The following is a 22,294-nucleotide window of genomic DNA, read 5'->3' as shown; positions in this document are numbered from 1 at the left end:
CGCCTGATTGAACCTGAGCTTTGCCAAGGAGGGACAGGATCCTGTAGACACACCACTTTCTTTGGACTCGGATGGACAGGGACTTAATCCCCACATCACTACTTCTTAACAATGTGCTCTGTCTCTGCTGTGTACTGTGGGAGGGTCAAATGAAATAACGTATAGAAAGCACTTACTACAGTGCCTAATTCATAGGGTACCCCAAACAATAGCTTTTGCTATTATTATGAAGAATGAAACTGTATAATGGTAAGTGATTTAGATAGAGGTTGTTTAAAGTGAGCACCAGTGAGTGTTGTAAACATAATACACACTCCATAAATGTTTATTTGATATAAAAGCAATCGTAATTAAGTCTAAGCTTTAAAAAGCAGGAAGCTGAAAGTTTCTGTTTCCTATCCTGGGGCTAAAGGGGTGGTGCCATGAAAAGCGAGCCATCCGCGATATTGTACATTTACCCTGATTTTATTAGTGATGCTAATATGGAGGGAGCTCACTGCAAAGAACATTAAAAGCTACACAGTATCTGCAACCAGCCCCACTGTCCAAAAGTGCACGAATGAACATTTACTAATGAGGGTGATTAAACATGACTTGATAACCACCAAAAACCCTGATGATACGGCAGTGAAGGAGATAAAGAAGGAACCTCGCCCTCTGAGAAGAGAACAGACATTATACTAAAAGTGTCTGTCCAACAGCCAACAGATGTTCCTGTTCAGAAGGCATCTAAGGCTACCTTCAAACATCGAGGGCCCTGACAGCCTAACCCAGAGCAGAGCACTGACATGCACTGGCAAAAGTCCGCTATACACAAGACCAAAGATACAGATGTGTTGTTGTTTTTCTTTTCTTAGGCTTCTGAGCTATTCTGTTAAAGAAATTAGCAGCCTGTATCCTGGCACAGAACTAAGACAGCAAGAGATGCTAATCAATGGGGGAAGATAAGGACTACCCTTGTAAAGGGCTGCTTTGCTTTGATTTCTTTCTAATCAGTTAGCTTCATAAGAAGGATACTTTCTCTTGGCAGGAAAAATAAGAATGTTGGCTAAGCCAGCCCGAGGCTGGGTCTTCCAGCCTTCCCAGCACAGCTACCTTTGCCTGTCCCCACAGTCGCTACCTGGCTTTGCCAACGGCCTAAACTACCCTCTGAGGCCTGCCCATCCTTTGAAAAAGCTGGTGATTCTTTGGGATTGTCCAGCTGAGACATCAAGCAGACCACTGCCTGATTATGACAAGCCATGTCTGTCTCGTACGGCACAGTCTCCGTCCCCATCTTGAGGTAACACACATGCTCCGTAAAATACTACCTACGTGTAATAAAAATCGACTAAAACTTGTCTAAAATGTAACATGGCAGCAATCCCATTTCCGAAGCCTACTCTTGTAAAGAGATAATATCTTCCCCCCAAAACTAATAAAAGTGTATGACTGATATTCTGTTGCCAAAAAGGCTTAATGCACACTACAAAGAAATAAATCCTGGGAATAAAAGGCACAGTGTATGGAATACAGCCAGGGGCCTCGTCACAGGGTCCTATGGCGACAGGGGACAGCTACGCTGGTGGTGAGCATAATCTAACGTACAGACTTGTTCAATCACCAGGTTGTACACCCGAAACTAATGTAAAATTGTATGTCAACAGGAAGAAAAAAAAAAAGAAATAGACTTTCTAACGGAATCACATGTAAATTATGGAAAACAGAAACAGAATGTATTTCACAAAGCTGAACTTCTCAGGAACTGACCATAATTTTAAGATTTAAAGCAGTAACGAAGATCTTGTTTAGAAAATGGAAAAGTGGGGCGCCTGGGTGGCTCAGTCGGTGAAATGTCTGCCTTCAGCTCAGGTCATGATCACGGGGTCCTGGGAGTCAGCCCCCAGTCAGAATCCCTGCTCAGCAGGGATCCCGCTTCTCCCTCTGCCCCTCCCCCCACTCATGCACGCCCGCGCGTGCTCTCTCTCTCTCTAATAAAATCTTAAAAAAAGAAAATGGAAAAATATCTGGATTAAATTTACTTAGAAATTAAGAGTATTATATAAAGGGTTTAGTTTTTCTTAAGGAAAAAAAAAAATAAATGAGAAATTCCACCAAAAACGTTGATGCAAATCTTGATGAATTCAGTTGGAGAACTGATACAACCAGATAGGAAGACACTGTGAAGTGATAGCAGTGACAACAAGTGCTAGTGGCTCAAGAGCAGGGCAACAGAACAAACACTACGGCGCAGGGTGAGGAGGCCAGTGTGCAGACGCACACGCACAGAGCCACCTGCTTCATGACAAGTGGACCTCTGCAGTGCAGTGGAGAAGGGTTATCTTTTTAGTACGCAGTGCTGGACATCAAGGGAGAAAACAAAAAAGAACTCTGATAAATATCTTATAACAAATGAATAATCCATTAGAGAGAGATCACAGACTTAATGTGATAGGTAAAACAATAAAGCTTCGAGAAGACTCTTTTTTTGTGTGTGGGGGGAGAATTCATTACCTCAGAATCGACAAAGTTTTCTTAAATAGGACATAAATGTATTAACCCTAATGGAATAAAACTGTTATACTGGGCTTCACTAAAATTAAAAACTTTTGTTCATCATAAGACACCATGAAGAGAATAAAAAAGCAAGCTATGGGATGGGAGAAGATATTGACCATATGTTTATCTGACAAAGAAATAATATCCATAATATAGAAAGACCTCCTACAAATCAATCAGATAAAGGCAGACAGCCCGAATAGAAATGTGGACAAAGAGGCCGAACAGAAACCTCGCAAAGATATCAAAATGGTAAATGAGTCAGTAGGAACATTCTGATTAAATCATACTGAGATACATACCATCAGAGTGGCTGAAATTCAAAGCCTGGAAAAAGCCAAGTGCTAGTGAGGATGCAGGGCTACCGGAATTCTGACGCACAGCTACGATGAGGGGAGGGGTCAACCGTACAATCACTTTGGAAAACTGACAGGTTTGTGCTAGAGCTGCACACAGACACATCCTAGGACACAGAAATTCAATCCCTATGCACACAGCAACAGAAATGCTCCAACACACACACACACACACACACACACACACAAGAATGTTCATAGCAGTTTTATTCGTAATAACGCAACTGCATGAACTCGGTCCAAGCATAGTAGAATGGATGAATAAAATGTGGCTAATTCCTACAACAGAATACTTTTCAACAACTATAAAAATGAACTACTTCTGTATATAGCGTGGATTAATCTTACAGATGTAAGTCTGAGTAAAGGAAGCCAGACACAAAAAGTACCTACTGTGTGATATCCATTTACATAATGAAATCTAAAACCCGGTTAATGCTGTTCTACGTTGATAGAAATAAAAAAATACTAGTTACTTTTTGGCAGAGGGCATACTTCCTGGCAGGGGATTCAAGGAAGGCTCCCAGGGTGCTGGAAATGCTCTTGTTGATAAGCATGGTGGTTACACTCTTAAACCTTGTAGGAAGCCTTCCGCTTCTGGTGGGGATGTAGAAGGTCATGAGACTATTATTCACACTCTAATGCAAAGAACAAGCCAGATAAGTTACCAAAATTTTGAAGCCATAACTGAGAACATAATGAGGCTAACTGAATAAAAATAAAGAAGCTAACAAGCTCTAAGAGAAATAAGACCCATAGCCGCTTTTATCTCTGGAGGAGGAGAGAGTGGAAGAAGAAAGGAATCTGTCATTAAGGAGGTCCAGGCCTCCAGTCACGGAATGAATAAGTCATGGGAATAAAAGGCACAGCGTAGGGAATATAGTCAATGATACTGTAATAGTGTTGTATGCTGACAGATGGTAACTACACTTGTGATGAGCATAGTATAACATAAAGACTTGTTGAATCGTTATGTTGTACACCTGAAACTAATATAACGTTGTATGTCAACTATACTTCAATAAAAAAGGGAACACTACAGCCAATAAAGAAAATATTTTTAGAAACTACGTCTTGACCCAAGAAAAGGCAGAGAGAGCATGAGGACAAGTCACCTAGACTTGCAAGGAAACTTCAGTGGCCACGTGTGGACAAGCCTGATAGATCTGCATCTTGAGGGAGTGCATACCCACCATCAACTCTTTCCCACAACCCTCTACCTGCTCCCTACGGGAGTGCACCAAAAGGCCAAAAACCTGTCATGCTAAGGAGGAAGTCTGGATTTAATGATTTCCAAAGAGCTGGTGCAGGCGTGAAGCCAGAGACAGGACACTCGTTAGGACAGTGATGATTCTGATCTAAGTTACGGCGGTGGCCGTGGTGATGGAGATATGCAAAGGGATTTCATGAACCTACTTTAGGTACAGACGAAGGTAGCATTCCCACACTGCATATTGTATTCTGCTATTATGAGGTAAGTCACAGCGTCAATAAAAAGCCCATTATTTAATTTTGTCACAATTTTCAAAAAGATTTATGTATTTATTTGAGAGAGAGTGACAGCACATGTGGTGGGGGAGGGGCAAAGGGAGCGGGAGAGAGAGAGAATCTCAAGCAGACTCCCTGCTGAGCTCGGAGCCTGACATGGGGCTTGATCTCAAGACCCTGAGATCATCAGCTGAACCAAAATCAAGAGTCGGATGCCCAACTGACTGAGCCACCTAGGCACCCCGACTTTTTTACAATTTCCTATAATGAGAACTGCAAAAGGAAATCATGACAGAGAATCCAGGATGGACAGAGGCTTTTGATCTAGATGAACATGGCATCAAAGAACCAAGACGCTAACTACCAAAAGATACCATAGGAAAACTAGTACTAAATAAAGAAATTAGACACAGAGGACAATATAAAGAAAGTTACAGCAAAACCTTTCAACTATTGGGGAAGTGGGTAGAAAACAAAACATTTGTGCCTAAGAGCTTATCTGGGGGCAAAACAAACTTCAGAGGTCAGTAAAAGAAGAAGCTGAACATTTATGAGGATGATTTTAATAAATCTTGCAACAGGTAAGTTTGACTTATTGGATCTCAAGAATCAATCTAAGTGGATAAAGTCAATAAAGGAAGTCAGTCTTTCCTAAAATAACTACAACAATAAAACCTCATTCAGCACTTTCCCTCAAAGGGATTGGTGGGGAAGAGGGAGAAAGAGGCAAATCAGGTAACACTGAGTGCCCAAGATGTTGAGAACGATCTTGGTTCTTGCCTCTGGGCCTCCAATTCTATGCAGCACCCGGTTATGACGGGTAGCCTTCCAGTTATTACTATTTATACTGAAGCTTCATGGAGTTGGGTTTAGATTTATGCCTAGAAAATTATGCACAATGACATGAAAAATAAAATACTGAAAGTAGAAGATTTATGAGATAATGTGATCAATATACATTTGCTGATCCTGAACATAGCTCAGGAAAGTGAAAGGATAGATTAATTAAGGATTAAGCCAAACATGAATTTTAATATCCAAAGACATTTATAAGCAAGAAACCCTGGGGCATATTTATAGCGCCACTTTAATTAGTCAGTATTCAAAGCAGCTTTACACATGAGTCAAGTTTTCAACATATTTTACAAGCATCTCCTAAATGCGAGAGTTGAGGTACTGTTAACCAAGCATGGAATCTGGAATCAGAAAAGGTGGACCTCAGTTCTGGCTCTGCCAGTTACCCGATGCGGTGCTCGATCCCAGGACTCTGGGATCATGACCTGAGCCGAAGGCAGACGCTTCACGACTGAGCCACCCAGGCGTCCCTGCCATAAAGATTAAACCCAACAGTGGATGTGAATGTGCTTTGTAAAACAGAAAGTGATACAGGGGCACCTGGGTAGTGCACCTGGTTGGGCATCCGGCTCTTGGTTTCAGTTCAGGTCTGATCTTAGGGTCATGAGATCGAGCCCCATATCGCATTCAGCGATATGGAGTCTGTCTGAGATGCTCCCTCTCTCCCTCTCTCTCTGTCCCTCCCCCCACTTGCACTCTTGTGCTCTCTTTCTCTCTAAATAAATACATAAATAAATAAATAAAATCTTAAAAAAAGGAAAAGAAAAAACCACCCCAAAAGTGATATATTATTTCCTTGAATACAGAGGGGGCAGAGAAAATATGTTCATGAAAATTTGCTTTTATTCAAGTTAACAGTCTTATCACTAATTGTCTACATATATCCTTAAGACAGAGTACATTTGAATTTACTGGTAATGTTCCAAGACCCAAGAATTCTGGGTTTTTTTTTGACTACTGCCCTCCCCAAAGTTTGCATTTGTAAGTGGAAATAACGTAGTTATCAAAGTATCTAAAATATAGTCACCTGTCATGGTGACTTTTTGTAGATTACATTAGTATCTTCCAGGTAATTACAAGAGGTACTATATCAGAGTAGTTAGTTTAGGCTATGACATCAGACAGACCTAGACTCAAACTCTGTGTCCATCACTTCCTACTTCGTTATGAGAATCCAGTCATCTGCAGCTCTGTTTTCTATCACAAAAGGGGAGGTGCTCATTGTAGAGTATCACAGGTTTCAAAGATTTAAGAGATACCAGCATTTATTGCACTCAGCAGAATGTCTGGTATGTGGTACAGACATTATAGATGTGAGCTATGATATCTAAAATTTGCTTTTGAGCACATAAAAGTATTCCACATACTGGTCACCCTCATCCTTGAACACATATGCAGTTCCTCATGTACACAGTGATACAGAAGCTCACATGATTTTATAGCCAGATGGGAACTTCAACATGTATGAGCCAGGCATCATGAAAGACTCTACGGATACAAAGATGAACTAGATACTGTCTCTAATTTCAAATACTTCTCAAGAATTGAAGACTCTTGAGGGCAAATATTTGTTGGCTCTGCCCACTTCCGTATCTTCAGTGATCAAAATAGTGTGTGGAATATTGAACTTGCTTGGTAAATGTTTGCAGAATAAGTTATCTAGTGCTTTTCCTGTATATATAAATCCAGTCGTGGACACTAATTTTACTTATACTTTAGATATCCAATGAAGAAAAACTATAAAGAAAAGTATTTTTATTAGCATTATTATAATTGGAACTGGGTTTAAATCCTAGCTCCTTGAAATAATGTTAACGATTTTCTTACAAAATAAATGCAATGACATTTGGCACCTTGAAAAAAAAATCAAGAAACGTGCAGTACACCTAGGGAAGAATTCCCCCCCCCGAGTATCTGATAATGTGACAAACATAGGAAACTCGAGACCATTTCCTTACTTACTGCGTGTATTAACATTTGTCCTGCACCTTGAATTATGTGATCACAAAATTTCATCTTAAAGGTTTAAAATATAGCTCACCTGGTCTTCTTCTCCTCCACCTTCTTCATCGTATTTTAAAATATTATCTCTTACATCATCTTCTGGATCAATTAAAAGTTGCTTGGCCTGGCGTTCTTTATCCCGGCGTTTCATCCATACCACAAACATCAGAACAAGGACTAGGTAGAAAGAGTAAAAAACAAAACAAAACAAAACAAAAACACAGTGTCATAATTTTAAAAACATGACCTTTCCAATCACCGCTTTTCACATTAATAACATACTTATCTGGGTCAAGAGCTTCTAAGGCATCTTCCAGTCTGTTACCTCTCTCTGGCCTGCCGTGAAGAGAGAGAAGACCGAGTGGGGCCGGAGCACTGGGCACAGAGCCTGAAACCCTGGGTTCCAGAACCTGGTGCCCTCTGAACTCACTGGCTGAATGCCCATCCTCCATTTTATAATTTACCAGTGGGGACAATAACCATGTCTGTCTCTGACTTTGGCTTGCTGGAGGATAGGACACTCCTAATATAATGGTTTGTAAATTCTAAACCAACAAACAATAGTAAGCCCATTGTTGGTTGTTATGCAACTGCTATTTCACTGAGGTGGGTTGGCTGTTATTATCCTCCCCACAACCGAGGGAACAGCACTCCTCAGGGAAGGTAGGTGCTTGCCAGGACGACTTGAGACTTGAATAGTAAATCGGAATTGGATCAGCAATTGGTCTTGAGGATTTTGGGTTCCCAAAGGCTGGTGTTTTTCTCCTGTGCTGTTCTGCATTCCCTCTCCTATTAAAATGCACGTTTCAGGTAAGAAGCTGATGGGATTTGTTTGAGCACTGAAATAACACAAGGCTTTCCGCTTTACACTTTTGTGCCAGGCCTGGCACCATGAATTTTCCAGAGGGTTGATGTTAAAATCAGCACCAATTCATTTTCCTTCAAAATGCTACAGTCACTCCTTCATGCCCATAATCCATCATATCGAAGTCTTTCTTGATAAGGTTGGCATATATATGCCACGTTTCGGTTCAAATTGAAACATATCCCTAAGTGCACATCTAGGAGCGCATTCTCTCTCAAATCTGAGGATATCAGTTTACATCCTGAAGCAAGAGATTTAATGACTCCTATTTGAGCACATTTTTATTCTTGGCCATAAAAGTAAATATCCTCCTTTTAAAGCCAGATACATGATCTCATTTGCCATTGTTCCAGGGCTAAATCTAGCAAGTGGCTTATTAGTATAGCATGAAGGTTTCAAATTATAGTCAAAGTAGTCTCCACACAGGAAGTAAAAAAATGCCCAGGCTTCTATAGTAATTGCTTAGAATAAAGGGACAGAATTCTAAATTACCAGAACACTTGTAAATGGAGAAAACATAAAAGAAATGGCCAACATTTTCAAGAAAGTGATTGGTGCATAGCATGATCGCACAATAAACTAAGTCCTGCTGCTATTTAACAATAAAACACAGGGCCCAGGCAATTTATCCTTTTAACCTGCATGCTTAGAAGTGGCTCCTAAAGTAACTTCCAGTGGTTAATTTCTTGCATTCCATTGAACCAAAGATTGCAAAGTATCTGAAAAAGGAGCAATTCCTTAATCTCGACTTGCTCTAAAGACAATTGATTGAGCTATGCAATCATTTCTATTATCAAATGTGCTGTATGAAGGACAATCTCTCGCTATTTTACGTAGCCCTTCAGTAACAAATACCTTGATCCCTGCATGACTGCAGTTAGCTGCTGACGGTGCTTTATACGAGCTAAGGAAAGCAATATACTTATTTTCCTAAATCATCAACTGAGTGCCATAAATTCATACTCAAATCATAAGCTAAGCGCTCACACTTAGGACCGTCTAACATTTCTCTATGGAGAGAGTTTGCTCCAGCTCTCCCAGCCATCAGCATCAGAAAACGGCTGCAACGGGTCACGGGCGAGGTGTGCTGGCTGGGTTTGCCGCAAGCACGTAAGTGCTTGAAACAGTGCTCAGGGATTTTCTCACTCTGCAGGGGACCTGACCGTCCCATACAGGATTGGCCAGAACGCGTTCAGAGGTCGAAGAGAGTTGTTAAGATTATATTAAAAGGTAACGGCAAGAAGTTACTTCGCAAAACGTCTGAGGAGGGAGAAGAACTGAACTCCGAGAGATAATGCCAATACTTACTGAGCAGGATGATGATGCACAGGAGGATGGCAATAATGGCACCCGTGCCCAGCCCTGCGCCCACAATTCTATCCACATCTGTGCAGTCCCCGTTGGAGTCACACTGGCAAACCTTCACACGAAGGATGGAGATATTTGATTTGGGGGGATTACCCGAATCTGTGATTATGATCGGAACTTCATAAATCCCAGCTTCAAGAAATTTTATCTTCAAATTAAGCTGAGCAAAATCACCTACACAAAAAAGGAAAAAGTACGGTGGATAGTTAATACATCATACGATACAAAACACGCAGCCTTTTCCAGAATGCATTTACTACTTAAGAGCATATATCAAGCAATACAACTACGCTGCACTGTGAAGATTTTTTTTTTTTAGCTGTAAAAGTTTTTAGTATCTTATTTAACCTTAAGTAGCTTTTAAAATATATTTAATGAGAAGATTATAAAGCACCCAAAATTAACTTTTCATATCAGGCTTCAAAACCTCTCAACTGCACATTTAGTCAAATAATTAACCTGTTCTTACCATTAAGCCGAGTGATGGTCCAATTTCTCTTAATAGTCGCTGGAGACAAAGGAAGATCAAAAGCAAATGGTCCAGCATTTGGATCGATGTCATAATCAAGTGCTGTGATGTTAATTGCATTGGGGTCTGGAGTTTCGCAAGTCTCTGCCTCTTGAGGTAACACTTGAGGGGCATTGTCATTAATATCAAGTAAATAGATCTGCAGTGTTCCCGTTCCACTCATAGGGGGGATTCCTTAAAAGGAGAAAAATCACAAACCGATGCTGAACAGTTCTTTCCCATGAGTCTCAATGACGGTGGAATGCTCAAAACTAGCCTGCTTGCCCTCATCATTGCATAACCTTGGAAATATCTAGTTGCCACAGCATCTGGCAGACTGTTACTCCAACAAGGCCACTTCTTGCTTCCTTTCTAGGATGACCCTGAGCTGCCACCTTTGGTGTGCCCAGCTGAGCGCTGGGACAATGCATGTCCCTGCAGAGTGCGATTCTGCACCTGCCCCGCCCTTGCTGTCGATTACGCTGGGCCTTGTGCATACCACGCTCCTCTAGCCACTGTGGGGAATACAAGAGAAGCAGAACATGGGGCTCATGGCCTTGTGCACCTCCTCTTTTGATGGAGAACCAAGACGTATGCATGAAAGAGCATGAGAATGCTTTTAAGGCTCAAACACAGCTATGAAATATTCAACCAGTCTACAGACAGATAACACAGACCCACAGACCTCATCTTGGGAAGGAATGCCATGGAGAAGAGAAATAGGATTTATTGATCAACCAACTACCTACTTGTCCAAGAATTAGGTTGCTCTAAATACATTATTTCATTGGTAATCCTACGAAGTCGATTTAAACAGATGAGGAACCTCAGGCTCTGTACGCTGCTCATGGTCACACGCTCTTGTAAGTGGTGGGGTTGCTACTCAAGATAGGTCTGCCTGACCCCAAACCCGTTCTCATTCCACCCTAAAAACTGTCTCTGCTACGTTTTGTGATAATTTAGTCTGGTAATTTGGCCTCTTCCATATTATATGTATTTTTAGTACTATTACTATAATGACATAATTATTTTATTTAGTTTAATTACATAATATACATTATATAAATAGAATAGAATAGAAACATAAAAAATGTTAAAATAATAAATCTGAGACCCAGAAGTTTAAGTGACCTGCCCAAGAACATGCAGTTAGGAATGTGCCCACATACAGTCCTGAGGAGGAGACAAGGAGAAATCTCTCTGAACCTGTCTGAAGGACACGGACAGTTCTGAGAGCAAGGGGAATAAAAGTCGCGGGGTGAGGTAGCTGTGAACAATATTCTAGTAATGAATATAGCACCAAGAGCTCAGTGATAGTCCATAGTTTGAAGAACTTTCACATTCATTATCACATGTAATATTTGACTTTCATAAAAACTTTACAGAATAGGCAAGCTGCAAAAACAACTTATCAATAATGAAACGAAGGCACAAAGAGTATAAGAGCTCACCCCATCATTAAGGAGCAGAACCAGTGCTCCACATCCAGTTTCAATTTGAAGTTAAGTGCATTTGCCAAGTATCACGGCTAACACAGATGTAACCACCCACTTCTCTATCCTATCAAACACTCTTTCAATTAGAAAAAATCCACCTTGGTGAATGACAAATCTGGTTGTAACAACCAACATTCATGCATATAATTTTATAGTTCTTTATTTTATTTTTTTTATTTTATTATGTTATGTTAATCACCATACATTACACCATTAGTTTTGGATGTAGCGTTCCATGATTCATTGTTTGTGCATAACACCCAATGCTCCATGCTGAACGTGCCCTCCTTAATACTCATCACCAGGCTAACCCATCCCCCCACCCTCCTCCCTTCTAAAACCCTCAGTATGTTTCTCAAGACTCCACAGTCTCTCATGGTTCGTCTCCCCCTCCGATTCCCCCCCTTCATTTTTCCCTTCCTGCTATCTTCTTCTTTTTTTTTAAACATATAATGTATTATTTGTTTCAGAGGTACAGGTCTGTGATTCAACAGTCTTACACAATTCACAGCAAATTTTATAGCTCTTTAAATCTCAACATAATGGTGTAAGATATATTGCTTTAAGTTCCATCATAGAGGAAAGCGACCACTTACATGGCAGAAGCTGTCCCTACGACGTTTCAACTCTAAATATTTGAACAGTAGATCTGATATTAGAAAGGATAAGAAATACTGCTTTGACCCTGTCACCATGTAGATTTATGACAGGTAATAATCTCACTGAATCTTACTATATAGGATTCAGAAAGGTCCATTGAAACTGTTCTTATCAAAAGTGTCCATAGGCCATGTTTTTCAAAGTGCTTATCCTGACCACCAAATTCAAGCCTGCTAGTTTTATTAGATGCTAACATTGATAGTCTAGAACTAAACGATTTTCAAACGTGGTTGTGATTCAGTTTTAAAACTATTAACACATAACAGAAATATTTATTTGAGTCTTTGTGTCAGGCACTGTTTTAAAAACTATGTGTACAAACTGAGGATTCTAGAGAGGAGGGGGGTGGGGGGATGGGTTAGCCTGGTGATGGGTATTAAGGAGGGCACGTTCTGCATGGAGCACTGGGTGTTATGCACAAACAATGAATCATGGAACACTACATCAAAAACTAATGATGTAATGTATGGTGATTAACATAACATAAAACTAATGATGTAATGTATGGTGATTAACATAACATAATAAACAAAAACTATGTGTACAAACCACCTTATCTTCCACGATACACTATGAGTTAGGTACTGCTGCCATTATCCCTAGTTAAGAGAAAAAGGAAATGGATATATTTAAAATCTCATTGCCAATCCCACAGTTAGAAAGTAGTAGAGTTGGAGTCTGGGTTCCGATGGTCAGGCAGACCTTCAGAGGTTGTACTCTTAAACACACGTCATACTGAGGGCTAACAAAGCAAAATAAATCCATCACCAGGTTTACGTAAGTCATTTTTGTCTTATATAACTAAAGAAAGAAAGAAAGAAAGAAAGAAAAAAAGAAGGCTATTTATTAATCTCAATCATTTAGAATCCAGCAGACACCCAGAAAGGAAAAAAAGGGGCCTAGACTGTATGTTCCAAAACTAACACACACAAGCTTGTGTATTCACTTATCTCACTTTACACACGCAATTAAGAGTTTCCTATCCATGGCGGACTAGAGGTGGAGAATTACAAAGAGAAAAAAATGCTAGAGACAGACCAACTGATGTCAGCAAATAGACTGACCGTAAGAAATATAAAAAGATCGCCTCAAGGCCACTGAGGCATGAGGCTAGACTCGCAGTAAGGCGCAGTCAATGTGTCTTAGGGCAGAAGTCTACAAAGGTTTGTCATCACAATCCGAGGTTGACACCGAGGGCATGTGGACATTGCGAACATTATAGAAGATAGGGAACATGTGAGAACACCCAGCAGAAATGGAAAATAGACATAGGGGCCTCAGCTTAATAAAGGTCAGTTTTCTAAACAATTGAGTTTGGGAGAAAACCTTGTTTCTCGATGATGCATTCGTGATGAGGCTCTACTCTCTTTAACAACATACATGGTAATACAGTGACCATATTTAGTTACGTACCATTGTCAGAAGCAAGGAAAGTAGCATTATATATATTGTTTTTCACGTTTGGTGATTCTCTGTCCAAAACAGCGATTGTTGTTATTTGCCCGTTCACAGGATCTATTTTTAGCCAATTGGCAGGATCAGACAATTTTGTGTATCTACAAAATGAAAGCATTAGTAAATTTAAATTTTTCGATATACTTAAAAAATAACTACACTACACAGAACTACATTCTTCAAAGAAAATGCCACTGAGTCTATATAAAGTAGATTTCTATGTATCAGTAGGTTTATCAGCTTAAACTCCTTTTTATTCTGGGTGGAGGCTAAGTTTTTCAAGCTCAGATAACCAATAAAGATTGGAAAAAATTTCGTTTTGAAAGGTAAAAAGTTGTAGGAGTTCAATACGCCTATTAGTTAGCTATTTATCTATCTTGATATCAACGTATAGAGAAATGCAAAAGATATGCATTTTTCTGTTAGCAGCAATTCTGAAAGAAGTTAAATTAAATATGAGCTAATTTAAAAAATTATCATCACCAGCAATGGATAATAGTCATGTGGGGTATGCTCTACCAACAATCTACTCCCTCATCAGGAAGGATAAATTAGATTTTGCTGAGGTTGGAAATCTTTACAGATAGTTTTATAAGTCCTATAACTACTGCACAGGTAAGAGGCAAAAATAATTAGCTCTTATATCTTGTTTTTGGCATGAGTTTTCCTTTTTTCCTGATGTGTGGAGAAGAGATAAATGTTACAGCTTCCGAGCCCTATTTACTCTCAGTGAAAACTTTTTGCAACGTTTGGTATAATAGCACTGGCTAAGTTATTATGAAATATAAAAAGATAAAAGGGGGCAGAGAAAAAAGAGGCAGGGAACATTTTTTTCCTCAAATAATACATGAGTAGAGCCATTCTTCTATTTCCTATCCGATATACTCATTGATTTATTTCCTGACAGGAACCTTCATCAAGGAATTAAAAATAATTTTGTAATGAGTCGTTTTGGTTCCAGTTCAAATTTCTCATTCAAAAGGTAGATAAATTTTGTGCACAACACAGAACATAAAGTAAATTTTAAAAAAATGCCACGAGTGGCATTTGATACCTAATATTTTGCTGCATATATCGATCTGGGTCCTGAGCGGTGAATGTTGTTAACATGGTACCAGCATGAAGGCCTTCTTCTTGGCGAATGATCTTGGGATTTGGGGCAAAATAAGGGTTTTCATTCACATCAATGACTGTGACAGACACAGTTGCGGTTGACTGAGGTGGGTGCTGGATGCCCTTGGCTAATGGCACTTGATTTTCAGCAGCGACAGTGAGGACAAACATCCTATTTGTTTCAAAGTCAATTGGCTGGGGAAAAAAAAAAAAGAAACCATATTTTTGCAGGAAATAAGAATATTTGTATTCTACAGTTTTCAACTCCATTTCCAAAACATTAATTTTTCATTCTCTGCACCATAGGTTCCTCTCAAATGTCTGGAAAACATGCATTAGCATGGCCAATGATTGAAATATTTATCACAATTGAGCCTGTTTGTATAAGATGTCTGTAAATCTCAGGTACTTTAACGATTTATGTTAACAAAATAATGTGTATTACTATTGCACTGATTGCACCAGCTACATCTAAAAACTTGATTATTCTTAAGAACAGCATCGTTAACCAAAAATACTAAATAGTCTGAGGTCAAGTGAGAACCCGAATGTCTAGATTATACTCTCAAACGTTGGTATCAAGACCACTCCTCATCCAGGAGACCTTTTATATCTGTGATGAAGTGCAAAAAAAAAAAAAAACCCAAGAAACCAAAGCCCCCAAACTATAAAATCCAATTTTTTCATAAAACAAAAACTTAATTCTATTTAAATTTTAAATTTAAATTCTATTTAAAAATAACATTCATAATTTGAAACACATTTTAAAGTACAGACATGTACATACACTTATGAAAAATAATAGTATTTGTAGGCTTTTCCTTGTTTTTGTTTTTCCCTTACTTAGCAAATCAAAACTCTGGCTGTCTCCCCAAAAGAATTTTAGGTATTCTACTGGTCTGTAAGAATCCCTAATCTAAGAACAACACTTTAGATAAAGGCAATGCACAAATAACCCACAATGTAAATATTAACTTCCAAATTTCCATTGAATCCTACTGTCAACAGAAGAGTTACCAGGAGTCAAGTGATCAGACTGGACTTTCATTTCCACTCTTGATTTCCCCTGATCACCTTCTAGTGGGGGTGCAGATAAACACTACTGTGCCATAAGAATTTGAAAAAAAAAGAGCTTGACAAGCTCTCATGCCCTCCTAGATGGTCTAGGAAGGATTAAGAGTGAAGCTAATGAGAAAGCCCCATTATTAGTTTCCTACCCTAGACCACCTCCTCAAAACCTTCAAACACAGAGTTTCTTTTTCTCTCACTCTAAAATCACCAATTCAACTTCCCTTTCTCAACTATTCTAAACAAGACAGTATAGAAGCCAGAAAGTAGAATTCTTTGAGAGATTTCATTAGCTACATGAAAAGTCCAGGACATAATATTTATTTATGCTACGTGGTATGCGCAAGTCTGTCCTTAAATGCGTATTAAGTGTATCCCTCAGAACGATGCTATGACTTCCATACTATAATCCTCCCTACTTTCCGCATGAGGACCCTGAGGCCCAGCGAGGTTCCACAACTTGCTGTGCTCACACCACTCCCAAAAGCAGGGCTGGGATTCGAACACAAATGGTCTGGGTCTGGGGTGTGCTTCCTGATCGCTATGTTCTTCGTGCAGAGAAATTTCCAACGCCTACCTCCTCCCAGGGGAAATTCCCATTTTACTCACACGCATATGAAATTCTAGGCAACGGACCCCTCAGAGCACCTTCCTAGGCAAGATCCACATTTGGGTTCACTTACAAATCAACTGTTGGGATGTGAGGCAAGGAAACACATCTCTTCACTGGGGGCTCGAAGGAAGAGATGCTCACTTTAAGGAACTTTTACATTATAGCTACGTATTTATTACCCGTGAAATTAACATCCCCTTGCTTCTAGCACTCAGTGTTTGCTTTGTTTGATTTTTGACAATTAAAACATTGTCTTGAATATAGCATTTAAAAACAGGAATATAAATTCACAACATTTTCAGAATGTAGGCCCTCTTTGTCCCTACTCATCCCCTTTTACTTTTGTGGTATTTTCTGGTTTGTTCTCTGAGTCAATACTCAAAGGGCACCTTGAGAATAATAGGTGTGGGGCATCCTTCTTAATAGCTATCAATTGGCGATCAATACTTCAGGGTGTGCCATCTCACGAACACATCTAACTACACAGACAGTCAACACTGTGGAGGGCAGTCCTGTCTTCAGAATGTTAAAATTGTCCAAAATGATTGAAACCCAGTCGTATTCCAGAGACAATGTGAGAACATTTATGTTGGCCCCAACGTAGCCTCAACATAAACTAAACAAAAAAACAAAAAACAAATGTGACTCCCCAAAATATATTAATTCTAGATTTAAAGGTGTCTGAAAGAAAAAAAAAACAAAACCCTAAGATACAAAAGGAAACTACGGGCGAGGGAGCATGGACCGGTCAATGCAGGGTGCCTGTCATAGAGATCAGCGGCCCAAGTGGCACTTACCTTGACTACAGTGACGAGGCCGTCATTGCTGTTCGGGTCTGTCTGAATGGCAAAGCGCCCCGTAGGATCCCCACCACTGATCCTGTATGCGGCATTCCAGGCTGGTGTGTGGGGCTGATCCTTATCGGTCACAGTTAGATTCGCTACTATGACATCTACCCTGTTTTCAGGGACTTCACCATAGAACTACAAAAAAAAACAAACCCCGGTCAGAGGAGTGACCTGGTGAAAGACAGAGTGTCTTGATGACCACACTGCCCTGATTTTACTGCCCCATTGAATCTTTATTACACACACTAAATGAGGAAATCGGTAATGCAGGTAATCACAGCATTTACGTTTCACTTTAAAAATACTATCACTTTTCTCAGCAGTCAAAATTTCTTCCAAATGATGTTACAATTTCATTAATATTAAAATTAGTGTCCATTTGTGAGTATCTGGGTGACTGATGCAGGGTTGGAGAAAAGGACTTGTCTGAGGGAAATAATTTTCCTCAAGAAATAATATTTATATTCTCGACAAAGTTGCATAAATCAGTCATGTAATATCCGTTCAATTTCATGCACCTGAAAATATTTATAAATATTCTGTTATAACAGCACCAAGTATTTTTAGGCCATTTCTTCCACGTGGCATATTTTAACAACTTCATCAGTGGACCTGGGAGACTAGGAGAAAACAAATTACTCAGGTGCCTCATTTAAAAGTCCTGGTGACAGAAAACGTCTGAGAGCATAGCCAATCTACAACGAGGGTAAGCAAGGTCTACCTCTATTTAATGCATTTATTATTCATGACAAAACTTCTCAGTAACGGACCACAGACCTAAGTTCTGTGAGTGACAGTCTGTACTTACCGTCATGGCAGTAAACTCTGGAGGATTGTCATTGACATCCGTCACCGTGATGACAGCCGTAGCTGTGTTTGAAAGACCATATGTGGGATTGCCTTCCATGTCTGTAGCTTGAATTATTAATGTATACTGCTGCACTTTCTAGAAAGACAAAAAGGTAACACCTTAGATGAAACTAATTCCTCAAGTAGACACAGCAGTTGTTTTGTAAATAGCTCTTTATTACACACAGAAAGCACAGCATCATTCATTCTGATTAACATTGCTTGAAATTTCCCAAGTGGAGCCGACTTTTAACTTGAGAAGCACAGGTCTGGTTCTTGTCTAGAGAGAGGTGACGTATATTTTCACCTCTACTTGCGGAAAAGATCACATTGTAGATGTGTGAAATTCACAGAGAAGCGGAAACTTCCATCTGGTCCCAACCTTCCCCTTTCTTCTGAACTTCACAACATTGTGATCAAGCATTCAAGTCATTTGGCTTGTGTTTACTTTCTCATATGTTAGTTTCTACCCAGTTTAGAATACTAAAGACAATGAAAAATCTTGATAGAGTATATATATATATATGTATATATATATATATATATATATATATATATGTTTTCACATATTTCATTTTACAGAGTATGCTTTCTTTTAATATATTCTCATATAAGTTCTCTCTATTATAACAAGGTTGATAGAGTATTTTCTCCTACTTTCCATTAGTACATACTATTCACAACTATGTAGGAGAGATATATTCTTAAGTGAAGTTAAAACCTAATTAGAGGGTTTATGTTTATGTCTTTAGTCGTAACTAAGGAACACAGTGGTACTTAATTGTTGCATACTCAACGGATTGCCATTTTGGCCTAACACTCATTGCGCCCACATACCTAGGAGGGACATAGATACATCTGCATGTAGATGGCTATTACCAAATAGGTATCACTGCTTTTAAATTCCAAACTGAAAATTTTTAAAATATTTTATGTATGTCTGTATTTATTTATTTATTTATTTGAGAAAGAGAGAGAGAGCAGGGAGAGAGGCAGGGAGGAGGGAGAGGAAGAGGGAGAGAATCTCAAGCAGACTCTGAGCTGAGCTCAGCCCCTGATGCGGGGCTCAATCTCATGACCCTGAGATCATGACCTGAGCCAAAACCAAGAGTCAGACACCCAATGGACTGAGCCACCCAGGAGCCCCATCTGAATTGAGTTTTTAAAAGAGGGAGCCAAATTAAGCTGCACTGTATCTAAGAGAATATCTGGAGACTGTCTGAGAAATCCATAGCACTAGCTGACAAATACACTTTATATTACGCTAACCAAAATGATTTTCTAAAGTCATTTGAAATCTCTGTGGAAACTGGCACATATAAAAATATAGATCTTTTTCATAAATGTTAAAACATTCTGAACAACAAAACTCACTTCTTCATACAAAAATAAACTGTCACTGCAAAGCACAGTTTTCCCTGATTCTAAATATAGCGAACATTATGAATGGCCATTCTTAAGGGATTTCTGGAGCTGGCTAGAACAGACACAAATTGTAGCTTTTGATTTAGTTTGTTAGTGGGAAGGGCAAGGAAGAAGAAATGGGTAGGAGAAAAAGCCAAACCCCACACATCTGATTTGAAGTCTCTGTCCACCCAAATGCCAAACTCTAGCAGTTATTTATTTGTCTTCCTAAAAAAGAAAATACCACTTACTTGAATTAAAAAAAAAAAAAAAAGAAACAAAGGAATAGTGCTAGTTGAGCCCTGTAAATTTTTTCTTAACCCGTAACACCTCACCAGCATGCTTACATAGGCTAAAATATTTCTCAATGATTTCCTTTCCCAATCAAGTGTCATTTCAGCTTAATGTTCTCATGGTTAGTGAGAGAATTTTGTAGGGCACTCAGTTCAACTTCCTAGCTGAAAATCATGAAAATAAAAATTTGTTACGACTTTGAAATGCAATTTCTGTTAGTTATTTGCAGAAGCAGATGAACATTTTCAAAAAAAGGAAGAGGTTTTTTTTATTGTTGTTGTTAAAGAAGATAAAAAACCCACACAGATATTGTATGGAAATATGGTTCTTTGTTAATGTCTGCTCTTTAAATTATAATGTCTACTTTAAAATTATATAAGCATAATATATATAATTTTCCACTGAGCTGAAATATTGGGATCAGTAGCTAATACGTGACATTTCCTACTACTTCAAGTTAGTCTTAGAATCTTTAAGCTACAAAAGAACATTGTTATTTCTAAAATACAATGTCTCTCCAAATAAAAAAAAAAATCCGACTTGGTAAATAATATAATCTCCATTTTCAAATGCTTGGTTGGTAAAATGTTCTCACATTTAGTAAGGAAGACATGACAGCCTGTTTTAGACAACCAAACTATTTAGGGCTTCTTGCCTAATTTAGTCCTTGGGCATCTGGTTCTGAATGACTGACATTCAGATTCCATAAGAATTTGACTTCCCATCGTCAATCCCATATCTGATCAAGGGGACTTTGCTTAAAAACGTTTCCTTATTTCCTCTTCTAGGAGGGTAAAATCTCAACTCATCTATTTGCTATCAATCCTTCCCTGTGACTCATCCATCTTACTTATCAAAGCAATGTATCACCTTTCATCCACTTACCCTACACCTTGAGCTTTTTGTATCTACTTTCAAATGCCTATTGTGACCCTACACCACTGCCTCTGGTATTTCCCTCAGGCTAGAACGGTGGTTCTCAATGGAGGTAATTTTGCCCCTCCCCCCCAGGGGACATTTGACCATTCCCGGGACATTTTTGGTTATCACAGTTGGGGGTTGCTACTGACACCTAATGGATGACCATAGAGGCCAGACAGAGATGCTGTTGAGCATCCTACTACACAGGACAGCCCCCCCATCAAAAAGATTTATCCAATCCAGTATGTCAATAGTGCCAAGGCTGAGAAACTCTGGGCTTCAGCACCCTCCCCTTCACCCTGAGCCTGGCAAAGACAAAGCAGAAAAGCCACCTCAGAGGTGACTTCAGAAAGTCCTGGAGGCAGAGCTGTTGGACTGTCATGGATACACCTTTATCACTGTTTCTAGTTTATATGGCTGCTATCAATCCATATGTCCACAAACACACGGCCCTCCTCAGGCCCCTGCTTTGTCAATGTTTGTGTCATTGGCACACAGCCTAATGCCTGAACAGAGTAAGCAAGTGATAAATGCCTTTGACTTGGTGGTTAGATGGGTGAATGGATGAGAAATCCTGGGCCTTGCCTTTCACTATAAAAATCATTCCAGGTTTGGGAAAAACCATCTTATTTACATGGTAGCTGTTATTTATTCATTAAATCATATACCGGGAATATAAACTAGCTAATTTCCCAAACTACAGTGATTCACACACCATCTTCCCAATGCTGACTTATCCTCATATTTCTGTATCATGAGTCACGTAACATTTATCTTGACATTCACTCCCTTTTAAAAAACTTAATTTATTGTAAAAGTACCATAAATGGAAGACCAACATCACCTGCCATAAATATAACTGTAAAAATAAACACACTATAATCCTTGTACTCTGGCAGTCTCTACTTGATGGAGTAGCATCTGAAGACTTGTGGTCTCCAGTTTTCTCAAGAGGCTTCCCTACATGTATCAATAAAAATCATCACACCTGTGCACCACGCTTCTGAAGCACTGAACTAAAGTGACATGAGCGAATGAAGAAGTGAGAGCATTCGGTCATTCATTCAGTTTGGCACACATTTAATGAATGTCTACTAGATGTCAGGCAATGTAGTATTTACTTGGATAAAATAATGAATGACGCCAGAGATGGCCTTGATATCCTTAAGTGATGGAGGCAACCATTAATGGATCACAGGAGCAGATGTACAAAGCACCTGTAGTAAGAGTTGGAAGGAGTGATGTGGGGACTTCAGTAGGGGCATCCAAACCAGTCCTCAAAGTCTGGAGGGAAGAATGAATGCAAGAGACGTTTTGGGGGTAAATTGAGAGGAATCTGATAACTAAATTTATCAGTGGATGGATGGCAGTGCATGGTAAAGGCAGGTAGACCATGGTCTTGGGAGACTGGGGAGGTGGCACTGGTCACATGAAATGGGAAATTGATCAGGAATCACAGATTTAGGGAGATGATAGACTGCTCTTGGATGCACTGGGTTAGGGGATCGACAATTAAGTAATAGTGTCATGAGAACTTAGAAGATAAGTATAGGTTTGTGACGCTGTTCAAATTCTTAAACGGGAAGCTCCA

General features: G+C 39.4%; 1 protein-coding gene across 2 annotated transcripts in view; it reads right to left on the bottom strand.

Annotated features, from left to right (window-relative positions):
* The window catches only part of CDH2 (cadherin 2), a 209,298-nt gene that overhangs the window by 23,411 nt on the left and 163,593 nt on the right, over nucleotides 1–22,294 (bottom strand). For both annotated transcript variants that reach the window (XM_032421278.1, XM_032421279.1), the window contains exons 8-14: nucleotides 18,044–18,181; nucleotides 17,185–17,370; nucleotides 14,648–14,901; nucleotides 13,552–13,694; nucleotides 9,944–10,177; nucleotides 9,415–9,648; nucleotides 7,279–7,418 (exon numbers count right to left, since the gene is read on the bottom strand). In XM_032421278.1, coding sequence (XP_032277169.1) covers nucleotides 7,279–7,418; nucleotides 9,415–9,648; nucleotides 9,944–10,177; nucleotides 13,552–13,694; nucleotides 14,648–14,901; nucleotides 17,185–17,370; nucleotides 18,044–18,181 — 1,329 coding nt within the window. The remainder of the gene's footprint in view (nucleotides 1–7,278; nucleotides 7,419–9,414; nucleotides 9,649–9,943; nucleotides 10,178–13,551; nucleotides 13,695–14,647; nucleotides 14,902–17,184; nucleotides 17,371–18,043; nucleotides 18,182–22,294) is intronic.

Source organism: Phoca vitulina, unplaced genomic scaffold (genome assembly GCF_004348235.1).
Source record: "Phoca vitulina isolate PV1807 unplaced genomic scaffold, GSC_HSeal_1.0 scaffold24, whole genome shotgun sequence".
NCBI lineage: Eukaryota > Metazoa > Chordata > Mammalia > Carnivora > Phocidae > Phoca > Phoca vitulina.
The sequence above is the reverse complement of the archived record's forward strand: the minus strand, read 5'-3'. Positions and strand labels throughout refer to the sequence as shown.